Here is a 21,893-nt window from a genome sequence, read left to right as displayed (position 1 = left end):
CTACACAGAATGTTTTTTACCCTTTCTATAGAAGAATGTTCATTTTTAACTGCTGCTATTTTGTCTTCTTTTCTTTTGTGTTTCTCGTTTTTAAACTGCCCTTGATTGTGATTTGCTATATGTTGTTTGTGTTTTTTAACCTGTACAGCACTTTGGAACCTTGCCAGGTGCTATATACATAAAGTTCATTATCATTATAAGTTGTCTCTGTAGCAGATCCAAAGGCATACAGACAGCGTCAAACAACTATACTGACTGACAGCTTTTTTATGTTCTCACAGAAAAATGAAGATAGTGATCCTTCTGTTCGCCATGCTGGCCATCATTAACGCAGCATCAGTGCAGAATGCCAAAGCAGAGGATAAGCCAGGTAACTATAGTTTCATAAGATGTCATTTTGTGTGAAGTGACGTCAAGCCGTGTAACTTAGTTAAAGCAGTGGTTTTCAACCAGTGGTCCCTGAGGGGGTTCCAGGTGGTCCCCAGCTAAATGATGGAGAGTTGGTAACCAAATGGACCCAGCTAGGGCAGAAGCACGGGTGCTTCTGCCCTAGCTGCCCCTAGCTGCCCCTTTACCCATCGGTAAAAAGTGCCCCCCTAGACCATGGATGCAGTATTTACTGTGGTGAACCCCCCCCCCCCCCCCCCCCCCACAAATGCCCTCTTTCCATGCCCTACTCGAAGGCAGCATTCATGAGAATTGCCCCTTCCTTACTCTCCTGAACTTGAACGCAGCAATTTATGTTCATGTTAGAACTGCCCTCTATAATAATCCATGCCGTACGCCGCATCTCCAGTACAGCTTGATTATACTTAAATTGAGCTGGCTGGGAGGTCACATCAAATCCAGAGTCAAATCCACAGTCTAATCCATAGTCAAGGTACAAATCCATAGTCAATTCCAATCGTATTCCAATATACAGCAACAATATCCTTTATTATTCTACACTGTACACTTACCCTGCGATACTTCTCATTATGCTGCTGTAGCTGCTGTGAAGGTGGAAGACGCCCCTAAACCTGCTGAGATGAGATTGCATGAGGCTGAAGAGGCAGAGGATTCCGAGGATGACGGAGAGATGGAAGAGGATGAGGCAGAGTTGGAGATGGATGAGGATAAGGCAGAATTTATCGTCGGAATGTTTCGCCACATATTAAATGCTCCATATCAAATCATCAAAAAGCTCGGATGATGAGATGGGGCCCGCTGGCCTGATGGAGAGGTGAGGACAGGAAGTCAACAAGCCCTATCGTTTGTACTGACACGGTCCATGTAGTTATAGTACAATAATAATAATAATAATAATAATAATAATAATTTTACATAGACATTTTTTATGTCTTTATAAACGATTGTAACACATAGATTGGTTACGTATAATTGCAAAGTGTGTTTGCTGCAGTCGCTTACATAGGCCCCTCCCACTAATATTGTCCAATTAAAATGTCACGTTTTGTTATGGACAAATAACATTTTGGACAGGTGTATTTAATACCTTTTCAATCCCTTTATTAATCCCACAGGGTAAATGATGTGCCATTCTATGTATATGTATAACCACACTAATAATAATAACTATAGTCTGGTTTCCCTTTGGGCAACCACACTAATAATAATAACATGCCACTATCTCTGTATTAACGTGTTAATGCGCTTCTTCCACAGCTCCAGGGGAAACCCAGAGTCACCATCGTCTTCAATAATACATCATTTGGTCGATCGAGACCTATTTGACACTCAAATAAAAGTCAAATGCAACTTTTGGCTTGCCTTCTTCTTTTGTGATGGGGGGGGGGGGGTATTTAGTATGTACTGTAGGAAGGAGCTCCAGAGAGTGATCCTACATGAAGTCCTCCTCCCTGTAGAGGTCGCTGGATAAAATGCGGATGTTGATAAAACATAGTACCTGTTCTCTCTCAGCGACTAATATTGTGGGTTTCTGTTTAGCTCTGCATGGTCCATAAACTCTAATGCAGCTCCGTTGTGGGTTGTGGCCTTGTGGGTGGCATGATTTAAACTTCCGAGAAATGAAACTGAAGAAGTTGCTCTCTCTCACACGCACGCACGCACGCACGCACGCACGCACGCACGCACGCACGCACGCACGCACGCACGCACGCACGCACGCACGCACGCACGCACACACACACACACACACACACACACACACACACACACACACACACACACACACACACACACACACAGTAGGCAAACATGTATTGTTTAAGTTATCCCAACTTAAAACCTGTTATAACTGGACTCTTAGTCAAATGTATAACTGGTGTCTGCTTGAGTCAGGCCAATATGTTTGATTTGATTTATTACAAAATATATACTGTACAAATTGATAAAGCTTCTGGGTTAAAACCATCGGGTTAAAACAACAAATTCCAGGCCGTATTCCCATTGTGATCACATAAAAACAAGACAAAGCACCTTTCTCTTTGTTTTTAGTTTAGATTCTAAACAAAAAAAGTAAGGTTCTAAACTTTAGAACCTTTATTTTTCACCCTAATAAAGTAGTTTTTATTCTATTTGTCCTGTAAAGTGCACTTTGAGTACCTTGAAAAGTGCTATATAAATCATATACTAATTCCAAAACGAACAAGCGTGTTAAATGAACACGTTTCATAACAAATGACATCACATACGTATCAGAACACAACAACATATAACGACATATAACGATTTAGGTCTGACTTGAATCAAATTCAAGGTATTGCTTCTAAATAATTGGCACGTTCTGCTTAAATTCTAAAATAACCTAATTCTAATAAACCTCTTGAGATTCATGATGGGTTTAAAACAAAATGACATTTTGGTGGGGATTTGCATGACTCGCATGACTTATTTCCACTGAGGTCCTCTCACACTGAACGAAACAATACTTTATAATACATCACAAGTACATATACATTACATACACAACAAGTACGTCCCTATCCATCCCTCTAAGATGACCCTTTATAGGGGAACCTTTTCCAGTAGCCATTTATTTGTCTTCTGTTTAAATGTCCTCAAATTGGAGGTCAGTTTAAAACAAAAAAAAAAGTACTCATCACTGGCTATTTCCAATACAGTGGTTAAGTAATAAGTGGTTAATGTTGTAATATAATCTATTCTAAATTCACAAAGTAACTAGTAACTAAAGTTCCCAAATAATTGTAGTGAAGTAAAAGTATTGAAAATGTTAAATACTGCTGTAAAATAAAAATGACTCAAAATTGTACTTAAGTGCAGTACTTCAGTACTTGAGTAACTTATTTACTTATGCCTACATTGCACAGTTAGACAGGTCTCAAAGCCACTATTTTAGCACACACACACACACACACACACACACACACACACACACACACACACACACACACACACACACACACACACACACACAACATGGAGAGTGACATAGATTTAGAGAGAATAGACAGTTTTGTAAAAAATAAAATAAAAAATATTATTTTAGTTTAATAGTGGTTGTGGTGTCAACAATAACAACCTGAAGTATTGCTTCAGTCCAAAGTTGTTAATGTCAGGAACACAGTTTTACATTGAAAAGCCATGTTGGTGAATGATGGTGTTTAATTCTGGTCCATGGAGCAACACGAAAGTCATTCATTTGAATGTCACACAGAGGCCTCATTTTACTGGACGATGGCAGAAAAACAAGGCGAGGCAAATGTATTTGTATAGCACATTTCAACAAGGCCATTCAAAGTGTTTTACATACAACATTAAGCATCAAGTGAGACAGAGAAAAAAACTAAAAACGTACACAAATGAAATCATTATTAACTCAGCACACAAAGTTTGCCTCCAAAAATGTTTAATCCGCAACACAGATTTGTAGTGGGTGTCCTATGCTTCATCTCTCTCTCTCAGCAAAGGGGCCCTTAATTGGACTGAAAAACATTGAAAGCGATTGTGACATCAAAAAGTGTTTGTAATTTTTAGGAGATTAGCATCAAACTGAAGCCGTGAAACGGCTAGAGGTGCACCTATCGATCGGCCATCGATCGGGACAATTTTCACTTCGGTGATCGGTAATCGTCAATTTACCCGAACTGGGGAAACCGATCTTTAATAATTTTTAAGTGGTCTAAAAGTCAATCAGATGTATAGTATAATATAGACATAGTCATAGTTGTGACAGGCCTAAACATTCTCCTCTTCCTCCCCACACTCACACGGGGACAGTTTTGACGTGGGTTTGGAATTATAATAATTTTGGAAATATTAAAACTTTCCCCTTATACGCACAAGATCGGACTCTGCCCGATCGTGAGAAAAACAAACGGTGATCGGGGCTCGGTCCTTGAAAAAAATATATATATCGGAGCGCGTCTCAGTTGAACAGCGCAACCGAGACCAGTGGTGCTGCCAGCATCAACAGGCTAACGGCGGTGCTTGTAGCGCTGTTGCACAGGTCACCCTCACAGCAGCTCACAGAGGCTGAAATGCCTGGAAGAGAGTCGGCATCCGACGACGACACGCACAGGCTCTTTGAGACGCAGCCCTTCATGGTCATCTTATTGCCTCCGTATTCCACTGTGAACAGACATAAATCAAACTGTATTCTTAACGCTCCATGTCTTGAGTAATTATACAACAGGTCGTTTCGTGGAAGCAATCTGATTGGTTTTTGAGTGGTGCAACCACTCCAAGGAACAGCAATGTCCGTGTTCACCTATGTGCCTATGTGTTGGTTAATGAGCACCTATTAGAGAATATCTATAGTTATAATGAAATTGAGTTCAGGAAGGGATTGTGACATAAAAAAAGTTATTTTCTTAGGTTTTCTGAGCTCAATTGCACCCAAAAAACCTGAACTTTTAACATTCAGTAGATTTTCTGTGGTCTGGGGTTTTCTGTCTCAAACAAGTGTGATGTAAGAGCCAGCAAATCCCATATGTGACAATGGGATTTGCCAGCAGATGTCACTGTTTTCACAGTTTTGCCTGTTTTCATTGCAGCTCAAAAGGCTTCACAGACACAGAGAAAATCCCAGGCCACAGAAAATCCACTGAATGCTCAAAGTTCAGGTTGTTTGGGTGTAATTGAGGTCATAAAACCTAAAATAAATTAATGTCATGAAACCTTTTAAGGGCAACTGTTACAGTCGAGGGTTGTGCTTTACCGTCATTAATGGCACTTCTTCTGCGCTGCTTACGGAAGGCGCCTGTCGGCTCGCCTAACGGCTGGCCTATCGTTCCTGCAGCAACGCCGGCGTATAATTAACGGCGGTATAGCACACCCTCTCGTGTAACATTGCTTAATTGAACGTTCTTCTGAGCTGAAGAAGAATGTGAAATATTCGGCTAGACGGGAGAAGCGTCAGCGTGTGGTAGGCAAACGGCTGATTCGGTCTGGCTTATTAGCCAGGCTAGTGGATCTGAACTCTGAAGCCATAGAGTTGCTGTTGTTCATCCCAGATTCGGCACAAACAAGGGACTACATTTTTTTCGCTCCTATGTGCCACCAAAAATGCAACGTCCTACCAACAGCCATTATTAAGACATGCGAATCCCTTGACTCCTTCAAAACTGCTCTCAAAGGGCACCTACGAACGGCTGCAATCCGTAAAATCTGAATGCCCCACCCACCCCTTTTCGCCCCCACTGTATATGTTTCCTATCCCTTTTTTACCTCCTTTATGATGATTTCCTGTTTTTTTTATATAGAAGTGTCTATTTGTACGTCTCTAAATGTTCTGATGAATTGAAAAAGGTGGACCCTGTTGTAAACAAGTGTAATGCTTTATCAGTGTGTCGTCCACAGTAACAGTCTCTGTATTGAGTTGTGCTTTCATGTGAAATGTACCCATTCTGCAAACTGTTAATAAATACTTCAATCAATCAATCAATCAATCAATCAATCAATCAATCAATCAATCAATCAATCAATCAATCAATACCTCTTGTGGAGATGCATCGATCCTCGTCACCAGAACATGACAGGATGGAGGAGCAGTCATTGCCGTTGCCGCAGGTGTAGCACTTCTTACCGTTGGGAGAAGTAGAGCTGGCAGGAGCTGTATAGGTTTTACATTACAGTATTACTGTATTAGGTCGCATTCATACCAGAGAGCTTTGCTGCGATTAAAACGAATCCTGCTGCGCATTGTCAGAAAGTGCGCTTCGTTTGGCAGGTGTGAAGGCTCATTCGAATCCTAATGCGCAGCAAATAACCGCATTTTACTCCGCCCAAAAACGTGGGTTTCGCTTCGCTTCGAATCGCACTTGACTACGATTCGGTGCAGGTGTGAATGCAATCCGCAGTAAATAAAGGAAATTAAGCAAACATAATGTGGCGGGTGAGGAGCTGAACACAGTTGGAGACGGTTAAGGCATATTTTACGCAGCGCAAAGATGTCCCGTTACTGTGGATAGACGTGGTCGAATAAGGAGACTGAAGCCCTGATCGAAATGAGGACGTGTAGGCTACATTAATCAATTGCTTAAGAAAACACATAAAAACACTGCAGTGTATTATAGCCTACATAATATTCTGTCTGTCTGTCTGTGCGTGCCGTAAACATGGAGTGCTGTCACTGTGTGGGACTGGGGAGTTATATAAGTGCGCTCATGCAGCGCTGTGCCTCCATGCCCAAAAGAACAGTGTGTGGCGGCTGCGTGCAGCGTGCGTAGAGAGAGAGAGAGGGGGGGGGGGGTCCCAGACGGCACGACACATGCACGTTATGAGTGTAATTTTATCACCATAGATTTCACTGTGTAGGCTATAGTTTATGAATGGAACACATTGATAAAGGTCCCCCCTGCTGCGTTTCCAATTGCTGTGAATGACAGTGTGAAGGCAAACCCCAGCCAATTAAATATGCAAGAATTCCATTTCTCCGCCCATACGGATCTGAGTCTACCGAAGTATTAGGTGAGAATCTGACCTTACATACAGGAGCTGTATAGGTTTTACATTTTAAAATGGTCACATACACCAATGTCTCTAAGTGATGTAATGGTGATGTAAAACAAACAGTGCCAACACTAACAATAAAAAAGACAATATGTCGTAAGGAGGCGTACATTTCCCCTTCATTGTCAATGGCGTTTACAAAACAAACATTGAACTAAAGACAAACATTAAACCTGTATATAGGAGGGGCTAGCACCCCTCAAAAAGTGAGGACAGACAAGTAAAGTGAGGACGCCAATTATGATTGCCCGAAATGTGATGGATGTATGACGATGTATGATGACTAGAGCGCCTCTCACTTCACACGGGGTGTGACTTTTCTATGTCCAGCTCCTAGTGGGCGTGTAAACACAAACTTTGTCATAATTCAAAAACATTAAAAGCCTGATTGGCCAGTTTTACATCATAGTGTAAAATTAAAAGCTGGATGTGATTGGCTGGAATGAGATGATTTATCTCAAGATAGGGCCCCTCACTTCACACGGGAGTGATTCTTTTTGAGGGGCCTATATGCAGATTTTGTCCCCACGCGTCTCAATATTTACCATTGACAATGAACGGAGAGATCCGCCAAATATCAAAACATTAAACGCCATTGACATTGAAATGTAAACGAGCAAATCAGCTAACCAATCACAGTCAACAGGCATTCTGATTGGCCAGTATGAGATGATGCATGATTGATGATGTACAACGATAGCTCCTAATTACATACATCATCATGCATCATCCCTCACACGGGTGTGATAAAAAAAAAAATACAATCTTGAAATAAATTAAAAGTAATTCTCTTCTGGGTGTCCGTGGCACAAGATCTTTTCAGGTGGGCGTCTGCGTGCTCTAGGTACTTACGTGAGGGATACTGGACATTGCAGAGGGCAGTGGAGCAGCACGTGCTGGCAGTTCTTGTCTTGCTGATTCCAAGGTTCATAGAGCCACTGAGACCACAGCCGACAGACGGCAGGCAAGACTTAATTTTGACATCCACGGGGTCCATCCCACCTAAAAACAAACAACATATTTAGCCCTACATATTACCACTTAGTTAGGCTATAAAACACACAACCGGTGGTTAAATTCTCCTTCTCCAGTGCTGCCACCCAAGCGTGGAATGCCCTGACCCCTTCCCTCAAAAAAATGCAGATTACGGCATCTTTTAAAACAGGCCTGAAAATCCATTTTCCAGCAGGCCTTTTAAGGGAGAAGAAATTATCCCTTCATTTAAACAGGTATTCAATCAATCAATCAATCAATCAATCAATCGATCAAACCCACTGCAAAATAATGTCTTAATAGTACTAGAAAGTGGCTTTTAAATGAAGGTTCTATTCATTGTAGCTCTTCTTCTTAATAATCACATACCCGCAGATGTCCTGACTGTTGTTGCACCACATTGCTGGGAAGCAGGACAGTCCCGCTGGGTTTCAGTGCAGGCTCCTGTGCCCACCGCGACGCACTCGTAGCATTTCAAGGCAGAGAGAGCTATAAGACAACATGTGGGCGACGTCATGGATAGAGGTTACAACTGAACTCTAATGTAAACTTTACACACATTGTAATTAGGACTTTCTGAACAATTGCTAACAATTATGAACACATTTCTCAAAAGATACACATATGCTGTGAAAGCTGTTTGAGGAGACATCGAACAGAATGTAAGTGGAATGAATGAATGAATGAATGAATGAATCAATGAATCAATGAAAAAAGAAAAATGTTAAACCCCAACATATCATCCAAAAAACACTTACCTTTTGGGAAAAGCAGAACCCCAAGAATAACTGTGACTAGATGCATGTTGCTGTCCAACTGAAGAACTGGACAACGGTACAGCTTTTAATACCTGTCTACAAATGGGGTAGACACGCAATAGGTATACCTTCTCCTTCCTGCCTGTACCTCCTCCTATCGTGCCCATAGGAGGAGGAGCTAACTTGTCACCTGACTCGCTTGTATGAATTATTAACAGTTCTGAAAATGTTATGAATTTCAATGTTACACTGATACCTTGAACTGCCATCCTGTTTTATTGTTCTATGTGTACTACATACTGTATGTGCCTTTTTACTGTGTTTTTGTGTTTCATGTTACCTGCCTGTGTTATGCCTTGCTGTAAACCAAGGGGGAACAAACAAATAGATGAACCTGAACCTGAAGGGTGTGGCGTCTAAGTGTGTGTGTGTGTGTGTGTGTGTGTGTGTGTGTGTGTGTGTGTGTGTGTGTGTGTGTGTGTGTGTGTGTGAGGGAGGGTGTGTGTGTGTGTGTGTGTGTGTGTGTGTGTGTGTGTGTGTGTGTGTGCAACTTCTTTGTGTGTGTGTGTGTGTGTGTGTGTGTGTGTGTGTGTGTGTGTGTGCAACTTCTTCAGTTTCATTTCTCGGAGGTTTAAATCATGCCACCCACAAGGCCACAACCCACAACGGAGCTGCATTAGAGTTTATGGACCATGCAGAGCTAAACAGAAACCCACAACATAGTCGCTGAGAGAGAACAGGTACTATGTTTTATCAACACCTATTGACCTTATGCACACCACTGTCATCTAAACACACTTATTGACCTTATGCACACCACTGTCATCTAAACACACTTATTGACCTTATGCACACCACTGTCATCTAAGCACACCTATTGACCTTATGCACACCACTGCCATCTTGCCAGCAAGGTGGTAACTATAGGTGCAATTTCCCATTGCCAGCCCATTCATCCACTTAGAAAAGTCTGATTGTATTAAACTCACCAACATTGCAGCTGTACAAAAAGCTTGAATTATCGTCTTTCTATTAGCAAAGTGTTTGTGCGTGCGTGCGTGCGTGCGTGCGTGCGTGCGTGCGTGCGTGCGTGCGTGCGTGCGTGCGTGCGTGCGTGCGTGCGTGCGTGCGTGCGTGCGTGCGCCTAGTAGTGTAATAATGATCTAGTAGACTGAATGTTATTTTACGGGTGCAACGGTTAATGCTTTAGGTTTCCATTTCCTCAGAACTTTAGGTGAAGCACATGTTCAGGTGGAGACAGAGCTTCACTTAAGTTTATAGGTTTCCATTTCCTCAGAACTTTAGGTGAAGCACATGTTCAGGTGCAGACAGAGCCTCACTTAAGTTTCGATATGAGTGTCATGCTGAAATAAACGGTAGACAATAGGCTATTGTGCAACCCGGATGTGTTTCCACCATTAAATAAGATAAATCATTAACCGTAATATATTGGATAAACCGTCCCCATATCTTATCAAACATCTTCTGTTTATTCTTCAAAGTATAAGTGATTCTTTCCAGAGGAAGACATAGTGATAACTCCCTAAACCACTGAGCAATACTGGGTTTGCCTATCTTTTTCCACGATAAGGCTATAGCCCTTTTGGCTTGTAGTAAACATAAATCTAGAAATCTTTGTTCGCTACTCTGAATCTTATGGCCAGGTGGGTAAAGACCTAATAGAAACAGTTTTGGGTCAAGCTCAATATCTATCGACTATCTTCTGAATCTCCCTCCTCACTTCTTCCCAGAATTCTTTCACTCTTGGACATGCCCACAGACAATGGAAAAGTGTACCTTTGTCTTTACCACATCTGATACAAGTATCTGGAATATCTGCACTAAATTTATTTAATTTCTCTGGAGTGATATAGACCCTCATCAGCCAATTATATTGCAACAGTTTTAACCGAGTGTTACCCGTCTGGGATTGAGCAAGAATGTCATATTTTGACTTGCACTATGTAGAGAGCACATGCGTGCGTGCGTGTGTGTGACATATTAGATACGAGCGTGGCTCGTACTGTACTCTGTGCCACTTTACTCTGCTGTGCTGTACTGTACTGTACTGTACTGTACTGTACTGTACTGTACTGTACTGTACTGTACTGTACTGTACTGTACTGTCCACTTTACTCTGCTGTACTGTACTGTACTGTCCACTTTACTGTACTGTACTGTCCACTTTACTGTACTGTACTGTACTGGTCACTTTACTGTACTGTACTGTACTGTACTGTACTGGCCACTTTACTCTGCTGTACTGTACTGTACTGTACTGTACTGTACTGTACTGTACTGTACTGTACTGTACTGTACTGTACTGGCCACTTTACTCTGCTGTACTGTACTGTACTGTACTGTACTGTACTGTACTGTACTGTACTGTACTGTACTGTACTGGCCGCTTTACTGTACTGTACTGTACTGTACTGTACTGTACTGTACTGTACTGTACTGTACTGTACTGTACTGTACTGTACTGTACTGTACTGGCCACTTTAATCTGTGCTGTACTGTACTGTACTGGCCACTATAGGTATTGCAGCTTGCAGCTACAGTTGCTCCATAATGGAGCAGAGGCACCGCTCAAAAAACACATTTTCGCCATGTTTTTAGGAATATAATGTAAATACGGCTATGAATGATAACAAACCCTTCTGTAAATACCTGCAGGATATAGATATTAATACAACTGGTGTGAGAGGGAGGATGACTGATTTAAGCAGTCACGCCTGGCCTGAGTCAAACTAGAACTTGACTCAGAGCTGGGTGTGGCTGCGCACCTGTTGTGCATGCACTTGATCAAGGCACAACAGGTTAAATCAGTCATCTCAAGTGAAGAAACGTCAAGAATCTTCAGTGTGCATAAGCAACCTTTTTCATAATTAATGTCTATGTCACACAAAAGTAGTGTGGTTGCAAGTAGATCTATGGAGAACACTTGGACAGGCTTATAGTCAGAGAAACTCAGATCAACATAAGAAAGTTAGATTAGTAGGAGTTTATTCATAATCGTGCAGAGTAAAACAGGATCAGAGCCTTCGGCTGCATTGAGTCTCAAACTCCAAGGCCTTTTATACTATTCTGCCTGTCCTTGTTTTTGCCACTCTTGTTCTATTCCCTGCCAATTTGCTCTTTTCCCCATCGTGTACACTGTACACGCTCTTCCGTAGTTTTTTCCCAATCTTTGGCACGATAATATCTTGGCCACTGTTATATGTTGTGTGTATTGCAGGAAACGTAATTCTGCTGTGTCTCTTCGACCTGGCTGTACTGGGTTGCACCAGTACGCACCCCCGACATAGCTCAGCTGTATTGCTGAGATTTATGGCTCTCCAGTTGTCTATAGCTGGCTCAATTACAGGTTGTTTCGAGGAAGCAATCTGTTTGGTTGAAGTACAGTCGAGGGTTGTGCTTTACCGTCATTAACCCATTTTGGGCGGGAACCCCTTTTGGTGTTAGCATTATGTTATGCTTTAGCTATTGAAAAATAGCAGATCTACAAGCTCGTATAGCGTGCCACCGAGTGGAGCGTTACGAGCTTGTAGGGTCTGCTATTTTTGAAAAATCGAAGAACGACTGACATATAATGTGATGGATGACAAGATGCATGATGACAAGAGCGCCCCTCACTTCACACGGGGTGTGATTATTGAGGGGCGCTAGCCCTTCCTATGTCCAGCTCCTAGTATACATGTACACACAAACTGTCCTAAAACACAAACATTAAATGCCATTGATAATGAATGAATGGCCAGTTTTTCATCTGGAATTAGGATTAGGATGTGATTGGCTGGAATGAGATGATGTATAATGACAAGATAGGGGCCCTCACTTCAGACGGGTGTGAAGTTTTTTAATACAATCTTGAAACTAACAGTGGCAAATCTATATAATGAAGCTATGCGTGTATCAGTCATTCTTGAGATAAGGGACAAAACCTTTTTCAAATCAGATTTTTTTTTTAAGAAACATTAAACTCAAATGGATGTATTTGAGAAGGAACAGGTTTTTCGCCTAACATTTCTTTCTAAAATGGGACATTTATGCACTCCCTCTGTGAGCTTGTAGATCTGCTATTTTCACTGGTTTGGGAGCCACTGCATGGTTTTTACAGTATATGAGTACGTGTGTCAGGTTTGTATTGAACAGCAGTGATGTTGTGAATGGAACAAAGTGATGTATCTGGATCACGGCGCTCTGTGCATACAGAAGTCAGGTGAGGCGACCCCCTCAATGAATCAGGCAGAGAAGTCTCTTTTCAATCTCAATGTTGTATCACAGTTTTATTGATACAAACACACTCAGCTTACAAGACAACGTAGGAACAACGGCCCACGAAGAAATGGAGTCACACAGTTTGAAAGCCCTCTTGATTGATTACCATATGTAATGAAATAATTAGACTGTATTCTTAGTTCTAAATCTTCTTCTTCTTTTTCTTCTTTGAATCTTTATTTCGGTCATTTTTACAAAAACAGATAAACAAAATTAGGTTTAAGCAATTTACATTGCTTAATTTATATTACATTAATTAGTCAACACAGTGACTAGTTCTGACCGAAAAGGTATGGGCTGAAGCATAAAGCTTATTTTGCCCACCTTTTTATATAATACAAATAATAATAATAATAAGTCTGTGATTAATTATCACAGCAGCATAATTTATGAAAACACAAATGGGGAAAAAAAAGAGCAATATCATAGAAATATTACTAAAAACAGAAAAGGAAAAGGAAATATAACAAAAGTAAACAGGATGTTGATTTACATCTGTCATCACATACTATAATATAATATATAATAATATAGATATGAATATAAATATAAACTTAAATATAATTATAAATAGAAATAAATATAACCATACTTATCTAAATGTCTATACATGAAAATGTATACATATTTGTTTTTGTTTTCTTTTTTACAAATATATAGAGCCAAGCACCCATTCAACCGTTTTCTCATTTTGTTTGTTCTGCTGCTATATATGTATCAATTATCTTTGCTTTAAATAATTTCTTATATGTTTGTATTGACCTAGACAATTTAAGCTCGTTATCCAATTTGTTCCACAGTTTCACTCCTATCACAGTTATACATCTCCCCATGGTGTTAGTCCTTGCCTTTGTTGTTTTAAACATAGCTGTTCCCCTGAGGTCATATTTGCCTAAATTTTTGCATAATTTTTTTGCATGAATGCATATTTGGCAAGGATATGTTGTTATTCAAGAAAGACAAACAGAGTAGGCCTATATATGTCTCAGAGATGAGCTCTAACAGCTGATACTAACCATAGATTACCACCCAGAGTTAAGAGTTCCCTGTGGGGTTTAATTACACCCCTAATATAAGGCTCTGTTATCTCAGGTCGCCTCGTAAATAACTCTCATATCTTCTCGAGGAATCACTGTTGAGCAAATTAACTGAAAATAGCAATAGTACATCGAAATATACATCAAAAGTCTAAACCACACAGATGAACATCTGACTGACACGTCATGGACACACACCTGTTCACTATCTATTGTATTGGCAACGTATACAGAATGGAATAGTAGAATGAAGTATGAAAATGCATTTCTCTACGTCAACGTCAGTCTGCCCGCTTTGTCCAATGTGTGCCGGCCAGCGAGGCTGGACGTGTGCCAAAACAACAAACAAACCCAGTGAGAGTCAATTTGGGTCTCAATCATCAACCAAACCTTTCTTCTTTTTTTCCGTTTTCATAATTAAATCATGGCAAACAGAGCTGATGGGTCAACAGCAGCCAGTAACTGAGAGACAAGAAGAGAGAGAGGGTGAAATCACTGGCTATTGTGGCTATGTTCCATTGGTAAATAAGGGACCGTTTGTGAAGAGAATATAATGCTGGCCACTAACATTGTCACGGCTGATAAGAGCGGCCCGGGGACAAGGAACTTACAAGGAAGTAACATGTAAACAAACAGTGTTAACTGTTAACTTTATCACAAAGCAATTCAGACCTGCGATAGGTTTGTCTTTGTCATGTGACCCGTGATGGCGTGATCGAGCTTTCTTTGAGTGGAGTGAGACAGTTGTAATACTCACTCAGTCCATAAGCCTAACTATTAAGACCAGAGGCTGATTTTACAATTACAAATGCCTTCTAAATCAGTAGTGTCACTGACCAAGGTTACTACCTCCTCTGTGGGGTGTCACTGGCCAAGGTGACTCCCTCCACTGTGGGGTGTCACTGACCAAGGTGACTCCCTCCTCTGTGGGGTGTCACTGACCAAGGTGACTACCTCCTCTGTGGGGTGTCACTGACCAAGGTGACTCCCTCCTCTGTGGGGCGTCACTGACCAAGGTGACTCCCTCCTCTGTGGGGTGTCACTGACCAAGGTGACTACCTCCTCTGTGGGGTGTCACTGACCAAGGTGACTCCCTCCTCTGTGGGGTGTCACTGGCCAAGGTGACTCCCTCCACTGTGGGGTGTCACTGACCAAGGTGACTCCCTCCTCTGTGGGGTGTCACTGACCAAGGTGACTACCCCCTCTGTGGGGTGTCACTGACCAAGGTGACTCCCTCCTCTGTGGGGTGTCACTGACCAAGGTGACTCCCTCCTCTGTGGGGTGTCACTGACCAAGGTGACTCCCTCCTCTGTGGGGTGTCACTGGCCACGGTCCAAAGGTCACATACTCGCATTACTGGAGCGTTCAGATGGACAGTCAGAAATGCAGCAGCGTCATCATGACACACAGAGGACAGAGCTAAATGTGCACAGACACAGGCTCTGACACTGAGGGCACGCACGCACACACCTGTAGGATATTGAAGCACTGTGTGTAGACATGCTCTGACTGCACCGAGTGCTATATGGGTCGATGGTGTTGGGGGGGTATCTACGTATATATACTGTATGAGCTAAATATTTTATGAGGATTGTTATTTTGTCAAAACAAAGAAAAAATACATCATTTATTATCATTCTAAACCAGTACCAAAGACGAACATAAATTCTGTATTATGTCAAGAAGACACGATTGAAAAATAGTCAGGATTTAACAGCATCATTTATACCTCTTGCAATCTTTCATCTGCTTTATTTTCATAAATGTCACGGCATGGCTCATTGTCATGAAGAGATACATAATTTACAAGTGTAGTACCTGCTGTGTGTGTGTGTGTGTGTGTGTGTGTTCGCATGTAGGTCACGTGGAACAGGGTTGAATGTATGATTTCCATAGATAGGATGTGGTTTCTGTTTGAAAGAACATGGCTGCCTGCGTCACAGACGAAGACCACTGATGTTTCCATGTCGAACCTTTCCATCTCGAACAGGATGTGTGTTTGTGTGTGTGTGTGTGTGTGTGTGTGTGTGTGTGTGTGTGTGTGTGCTGCAAGGTGCAGAATAGAAGTGGTGTCACAAGTTTTCTGTGCAGAAGTGTGAGAAACTAGACCACAAACATGGAGCACTGTATTTTATACACACAATACATATTGTGATCTTTATTTAAGACATAGTTATAAACAATACAATTAGTATATTGTCACTGTCATGACCTTGTAGGCCTGAAAGGCCAGAAAGCCCACCTCCTTTTAATGTCCTGTCAGTAGCAACTCAACCTGCACCTGAAATAAGCTCTGACCCCTCCCAGAGAAAGTTAATCCTTGAAAATGTAATGATTAGTCGCCAGAATCAAGATCCTTGGTGTTGTGGCTGATAATAATGACCAATAAATTACTCATGCCGGCAGGCTAAACCTGGGAGATAAAACAAGCTGTAATGACGCGCAATAAAACAATGATAAAATGATTCATATCCAAACAAGCTCAAAGTTTAAAATGTTTATATAGCTCAGTGCACCAAATATTACAATACAATAAATATATATATATGCAATAAATATGTGCAAAGAATCCAATAAATAACAATCAAAACAGTGAGCAAACAAAACGTGAATGAATCAAACTAATCAAAGTATATGTGCGGTCAACAAAGTGTATCCTCCCAGCTCACCCTGCCTCCAAGTTCAAACAGCCTTAGGGGCGAGCTGGTTCAGACACCCATATTTGTTTACTACCAAGGGCCACCCACAGACGCTCCCACCAATAACGGAACGTCAATGCGGTGCCCACACCCATCACCAACCAAGTGACAAAATACTGTAGCTAAGCATTCTTTGTCTCCTACATTCCGGCCCCTAATTAAGCCTTGCATTAATTAACTATTATTAATTATGTAGGAGCCCTTAATTAGCCTTAGCAAAGTTACAATAATTCCAAATTATAAAGTCAATGCAAATTAATTCAGAATAATGCATCAATTTTCTCCATCGATAGGATCTCCATAAACTCTCCACCTGCAAAAATAGACAGAGAGAGAGAGGATTCGGAGCATGAGCGCCCCGAGTAAGACTTCATGGCTCCTCTGCTTCTTGAAGAAGACACACTTTAGTAATGGGCCTGTCCAGGCAGCTTGAGCTCTGATGGTCTGCATCTCCTCATGTGCCTTCTCATCCTCCAGACCAGACTGGACGAGAAGCCTCCTCTTCTGAGCCAAGAAGTGGATAGTGAACTGCGTGACCAAGTCTGCCTGCTCATCAGCTTGGATCGCATTCACAGAGGCCACCATCTTAATTTCAGGATCCTCTAGAGAGACCTTTCCAGCAAGATCAGGCTGTGGCGGCCACATCGTCTCAGGTTCAACAAGGAACTTGGGTCCTGACACCCAAACATCAGACTTCAGGAAGGATTCCACTCTGGTCCCTCTGGAAGCCAAGTCCGCTGGATTACTCAACGTGTCAACGTATCTCCACTGAGAAGGACTGGACATTGTAGGTATCTCGGAGACACGATTTGCCACAAATGTCTTGAACCTTGATGTTTCATTCCGGATGTATTTCAGCAACAGGTATGTGACCGTGCCATACCCATCCTCGCTAGCATCCGCGACGTGATGCAATTGAGCGGAAGTGACTTCTCCAAACTTGGGAGGTTTCAAGCACCTGCACAAGCAAAACTCTTCAATGAGATGAAGCTCCTCCAGCCAGACTGTCCACTCCCGGACAGTGCTTACTGGCAAAACATCATCCCAGCCCAGCTGGTCTCTGCAAAGGCGTTGAAGTAGCTTCTTGGCGCTCAGCACCACAGGTGCAAGAAACCCCAATGGATCGTGTATGGAGCTAACGGTGGACAAGATCCCTCTCCTTGTCAGAGGTTTGTCCTTGAGTGTGATCTTGAACTCGAAAGCATCCGACTGGACACACCAGTGTACGCCCAGAGCCCTTTCCACAGGCAAATTGTCATTGTTCAAGTCAAGATCCTTGACATCCACCGCTCTTTCCTGTGGAGGTATGGCAGCAAGCACAGCGCGTCTGTTGCTAATCCACTTTGTTAGCTGGAAGCCTCCTTTAGCACACAGAGCACGATGTTGGTGATATAGTGACACTGCCTCCTTTTCGGTGTTCGTATGGAACGAACAGTCCTCGTCGAATCTCCTTTTGAGAGCCAGGGTACGCTGCTCAGCGACCTTCCTGTTGTTCGGCATTCTGACATCTTGTCTCAAGGGTAGGCCGATGTGGTAATGACCATCAACTAACTGTACAGAGCCATTGACAGACTCCATGAAGTTCAAGTCTTCCCTAGACATTCCAAGCTGTTCCTCCTGAGCACATTCAGGAGCCTTCATCTGCTGCTCCCACAGCTGGTCTAGTCTTGCGACTGCAATCAGATTAACGGTTACGTCATGGCTCGTGTAAGTGGTATCAGTAGGGCAGTCGCCCCTAAGAGGACCATTCACGGTCCAACCCAACATGGTTCGAATGGCGTAAGGACCGCCATACTCACTTCTGACCACCTCCCATGGCTCTAGAGCCTTGGGGACGTTGGTGCCAATAAGAAGATCCACTCCTGAGTCGATTGCTGTGATGTTTATGTGCTGAAGGTGCGGCCAGTTCCGCAGATCTTCCTGCCTAGGAATGTTGCCTTGGTGGACAGGCATGCACTTCTGCGTGAATATTTCAGGTAGCTCACAGAAACAGTCTGTGTCCAGCCCAGCTACCTCCAAGTCCATCACAATGTGACTGCCCACCACCTTCTCCTGACCCATTGTCCGTAGGAGAATATCTGACTTTCGTCCTGAGAGGTTCAGCCGTTTCATTAGCCCTTCTGTACAGAAAGTAGCCGAGCTTCCAGGATCAAGAAATGCATAAGTGACCACTGTTTTATGACCCTTCCTAGACTTCACTCGAACCGGAATTATAGCAAGTGTGCACTCACCATCTCCGGCCCCAGTAAGACCGCTGGACTGAACTGAGATCAGAGCACTTTCATCTGCTGTTCTCTTTTCGCCTTTGGCCTGCATAGGACCTTCCCAGTCTTTGGAATAGATATGCAGCATGCTGGGATGTTTCATACCGCACACCTTGCACACCAGGCGTTTGCTTTGGTTCCCAGTGCACATGCAGCCAAAACACACCCCTTTCTCTTTCAAGAAGGACATCTTATCGATGTGTGTCTTCCTTTCCAATAAGGAACACAGGTCCAAGGTGTGACCTGCTCCACAAAGCAAGCAAACTCCAGGTGAGCTCCTCTCTCTATTCCATCCAGTGTCCTTGTCCCCTTCAACTGTAGCGACAGTGGTCGCAAAGCTACTTCCCCTGGGTTTAGAAAAGGACTGGGGTTTAGTAGTTCTCGATACTGCCGGGGAAGAATCCTGTAAGTCTCCAAACAGGGGGTCGCTTGCAATCTTCACCTGCCATTCGATGAATTCAACGATGTCGCGAAAGGTGGCTCTGCGGTGGTTCGTCTCCTGCAAACTGCAAGCGACATCTCTCCACTTATCCCTTAGCTTATAGGGTAACTTCCTGATAACAGTCTGCATGTTAGCAGGAACATCCAGCTCATATGTGGATTCAAACTCTCCCAGAGCATTGAAGCAGGACCGCAGCAAGAAGCTGTAAGATTGAAGCGTGTTCACGTCCTCAGACTTTAGCGCTGGCCACAAGAAGACCTTGTCCATGTATGCCGAGGTGATCTTCAATGAGTTGCCAAAGTGTTCTTGTAATAAGGATTTGGCCTTGGCATAGCCATTTTCGGAAGACATATGATGACAGCTCTGAACCATGTCTCTGGGCTTCCCTTTGGTATACTGCTCGAGAAAGTACAAACAATCCTTGGCGCTGCGAGTCTTCTCCTCAATGCAATGCTCAAAGGCTCTCATAAATGTTTGGTATTCCAAAGGATCACCGTCAAAGGCTTGAATGTCACGGCGCGGGAGAAAGAACAACGACTGCTGTTCAGCCAGCAAAGAGGTTATCTCGTTTTGTTTCTCCAAAACAGAGATCAGCTGACCATGATTGGCGCTGCCTTGCGATAAAGGTGCAGAATGGTGTGACTGCAGCTGCAGCTGGGGATGTACTTGAGGGTTATACCCTCCACTTTGTTGCACCCTAACCGTCTCTGGCCTTGGCTGAGGCTGGTATACTGCAGCGTGAGACTGCAGCCCCATGTTCTTCACATTAGGTCGAGAATCCAATAAAGGTGGACGCGATACTGGCTGCTTAGGCCTAGCGTCAAGCAAATGGGAACGTGACTGTGGTTCACGTATTGAAGCATGATGAGATGGATGCCTCCCTGACACAGGCACAAAGGTCTCAGCATCAACATCCAACAACGGAAACCTTTCTTTCCTTTTCTCAATGTAAGAATTCATCCCATCTGCCCTACTGGCTGCAGCACCAGACACTCGAGAGCTGCCAGAAACCTTCAAGACACTTATTTTAGCCGCAGATGCTGCTATCTCAGTCTCCAACTCTAGCTGCTCTTTCTTTCTTTTGAGCTGCCTGGCTTGCTCTCTGACCTGCGCCTCTTGCTCTCTGACCTGCGCCTCTTGCTCTTCCAGATCCTGTTTCTCCTGGAGCATATTCTGGCGAACGAGAAGAGCTGCCAAGTCTGCTTCTGCCAATACACGTGCAGATGCAGTAGTTGAGGCGGTGGTACTAGTGGACCTACACTTACTACCTGCAATGCTCTTTTCCCTTGATGCTTCAACTGCAACATTTGAAATACTATCATCAGGGTCAATGTCATCAACGACTGAGGCTACCACCTCATCCTCATCGCCTTCTGCAACACAAATAACATCATCGTTATTTACTTCATTCAATGGTACAACATGAGGTGTGTGTGACTGAGTAACTTCCTGTAACTGAGCTGCACTTTGAAGTGGGCCATTAATGTCTGAGAGCCATTTGTTGACAATGTTGTGGCTGATAATAATGACCAATAAATTACTCATGCCGGCAGGCTAAACCTGGGAGATAAAACAAGCTGTAATGACGCGCAATAAAACAATGATAAAATGATTCATATCCAAACAAGCTCAAAGTTTAAAATGTTTATATAGCTCAGTGCACCAAATATTACAATACAATAAATATATATATATGCAATAAATATGTGCAAAGAATCCAATAAATAACAATCAAAACAGTGAGCAAACAAAACGTGAATGAATCAAACTAATCAAAGTATATGTGCGGTCAACAAAGTGTATCCTCCCAGCTCACCCTGCCTCCAAGTTCAAACAGCCTTAGTGGCGAGCTGGTTCAGACACCCATATTTGTTGACTACCAAGGGCCACCCACAGACGCTCCCACCAATAACGGAACGTCAATGCGGTGCCCACACCCATCACCAACCAAGTGACAAAATACTGTAGCTAAGCATTCTTTGGCTCCTACACTTGGTGTTCTAAAACTTGAGTTATTGGTAAAATAACAGCAGGTTGGTGGTCATTTTGAAAAACAATGGCTTCCATAGTCACAGGACAAATCTAAATAGTACTACTGTATTCCTCATCTTTTAAAATGTATGATTAGTCACCAGAATCAAGATCCTAGGTGGTGTAGAACTTGAGTTTACTGTAAAATAACAGCAGGTGGCGGCCATTTTGAAAAATGGCTACCATGGTCACAGGGAAAATCTAAATTGTACCACTGTATCCCTCATCCTTGAAAATGTAGTCTTAGTTACCAGAATCAAGATCCTAGGTGGTGTAGAACTTGAGTTATTGTAAAATAACATCAGGTGGCGGCCATTTTGGAGAATGGCTACCATGGTCACAGGGAAAATCTAAATTGTACCACTGTATCCCTCATCCTTGAAAATGTAGTCTTAGTTACCAGAATCAAGATCCTAGGTGGTGTAGAACTTGAGTTATTGTAAAATAACATCAGG

At 42.7% G+C, this 21,893-nt stretch overlaps 1 protein-coding gene across 1 annotated transcript; it reads right to left on the bottom strand.

Moving 5' to 3' along the window:
- Positions 1-3,472: 3,472 nt before the first annotated feature.
- Positions 3,473-8,778, bottom strand: LOC310863894 (uncharacterized protein). Its single transcript, XM_083772419.1, has 5 exons — positions 8,685-8,778; positions 8,296-8,415; positions 7,786-7,935; positions 5,918-6,034; positions 3,473-4,551 (listed from the first exon to the last, which is right to left on the bottom strand). The coding sequence occupies exons 1-5, from the start codon at positions 8,728-8,730 to the stop codon at positions 4,349-4,351; spliced, it is 636 nt and encodes a 211-aa protein (XP_083628545.1). The 5' UTR covers positions 8,731-8,778; the 3' UTR covers positions 3,473-4,348.
- Between the last annotated feature and the right edge of the window lie 13,115 nt (positions 8,779-21,893).

The sequence above is a fragment of the Protomyctophum parallelum genome (assembly GCF_964188405.1).
Source record: "Protomyctophum parallelum genome assembly, chromosome: 9".
Classification (NCBI taxonomy): Eukaryota; Metazoa; Chordata; class Actinopteri; order Myctophiformes; family Myctophidae; genus Protomyctophum; species Protomyctophum parallelum.
This window is presented reverse-complemented; position numbering and strand designations above follow the sequence as displayed.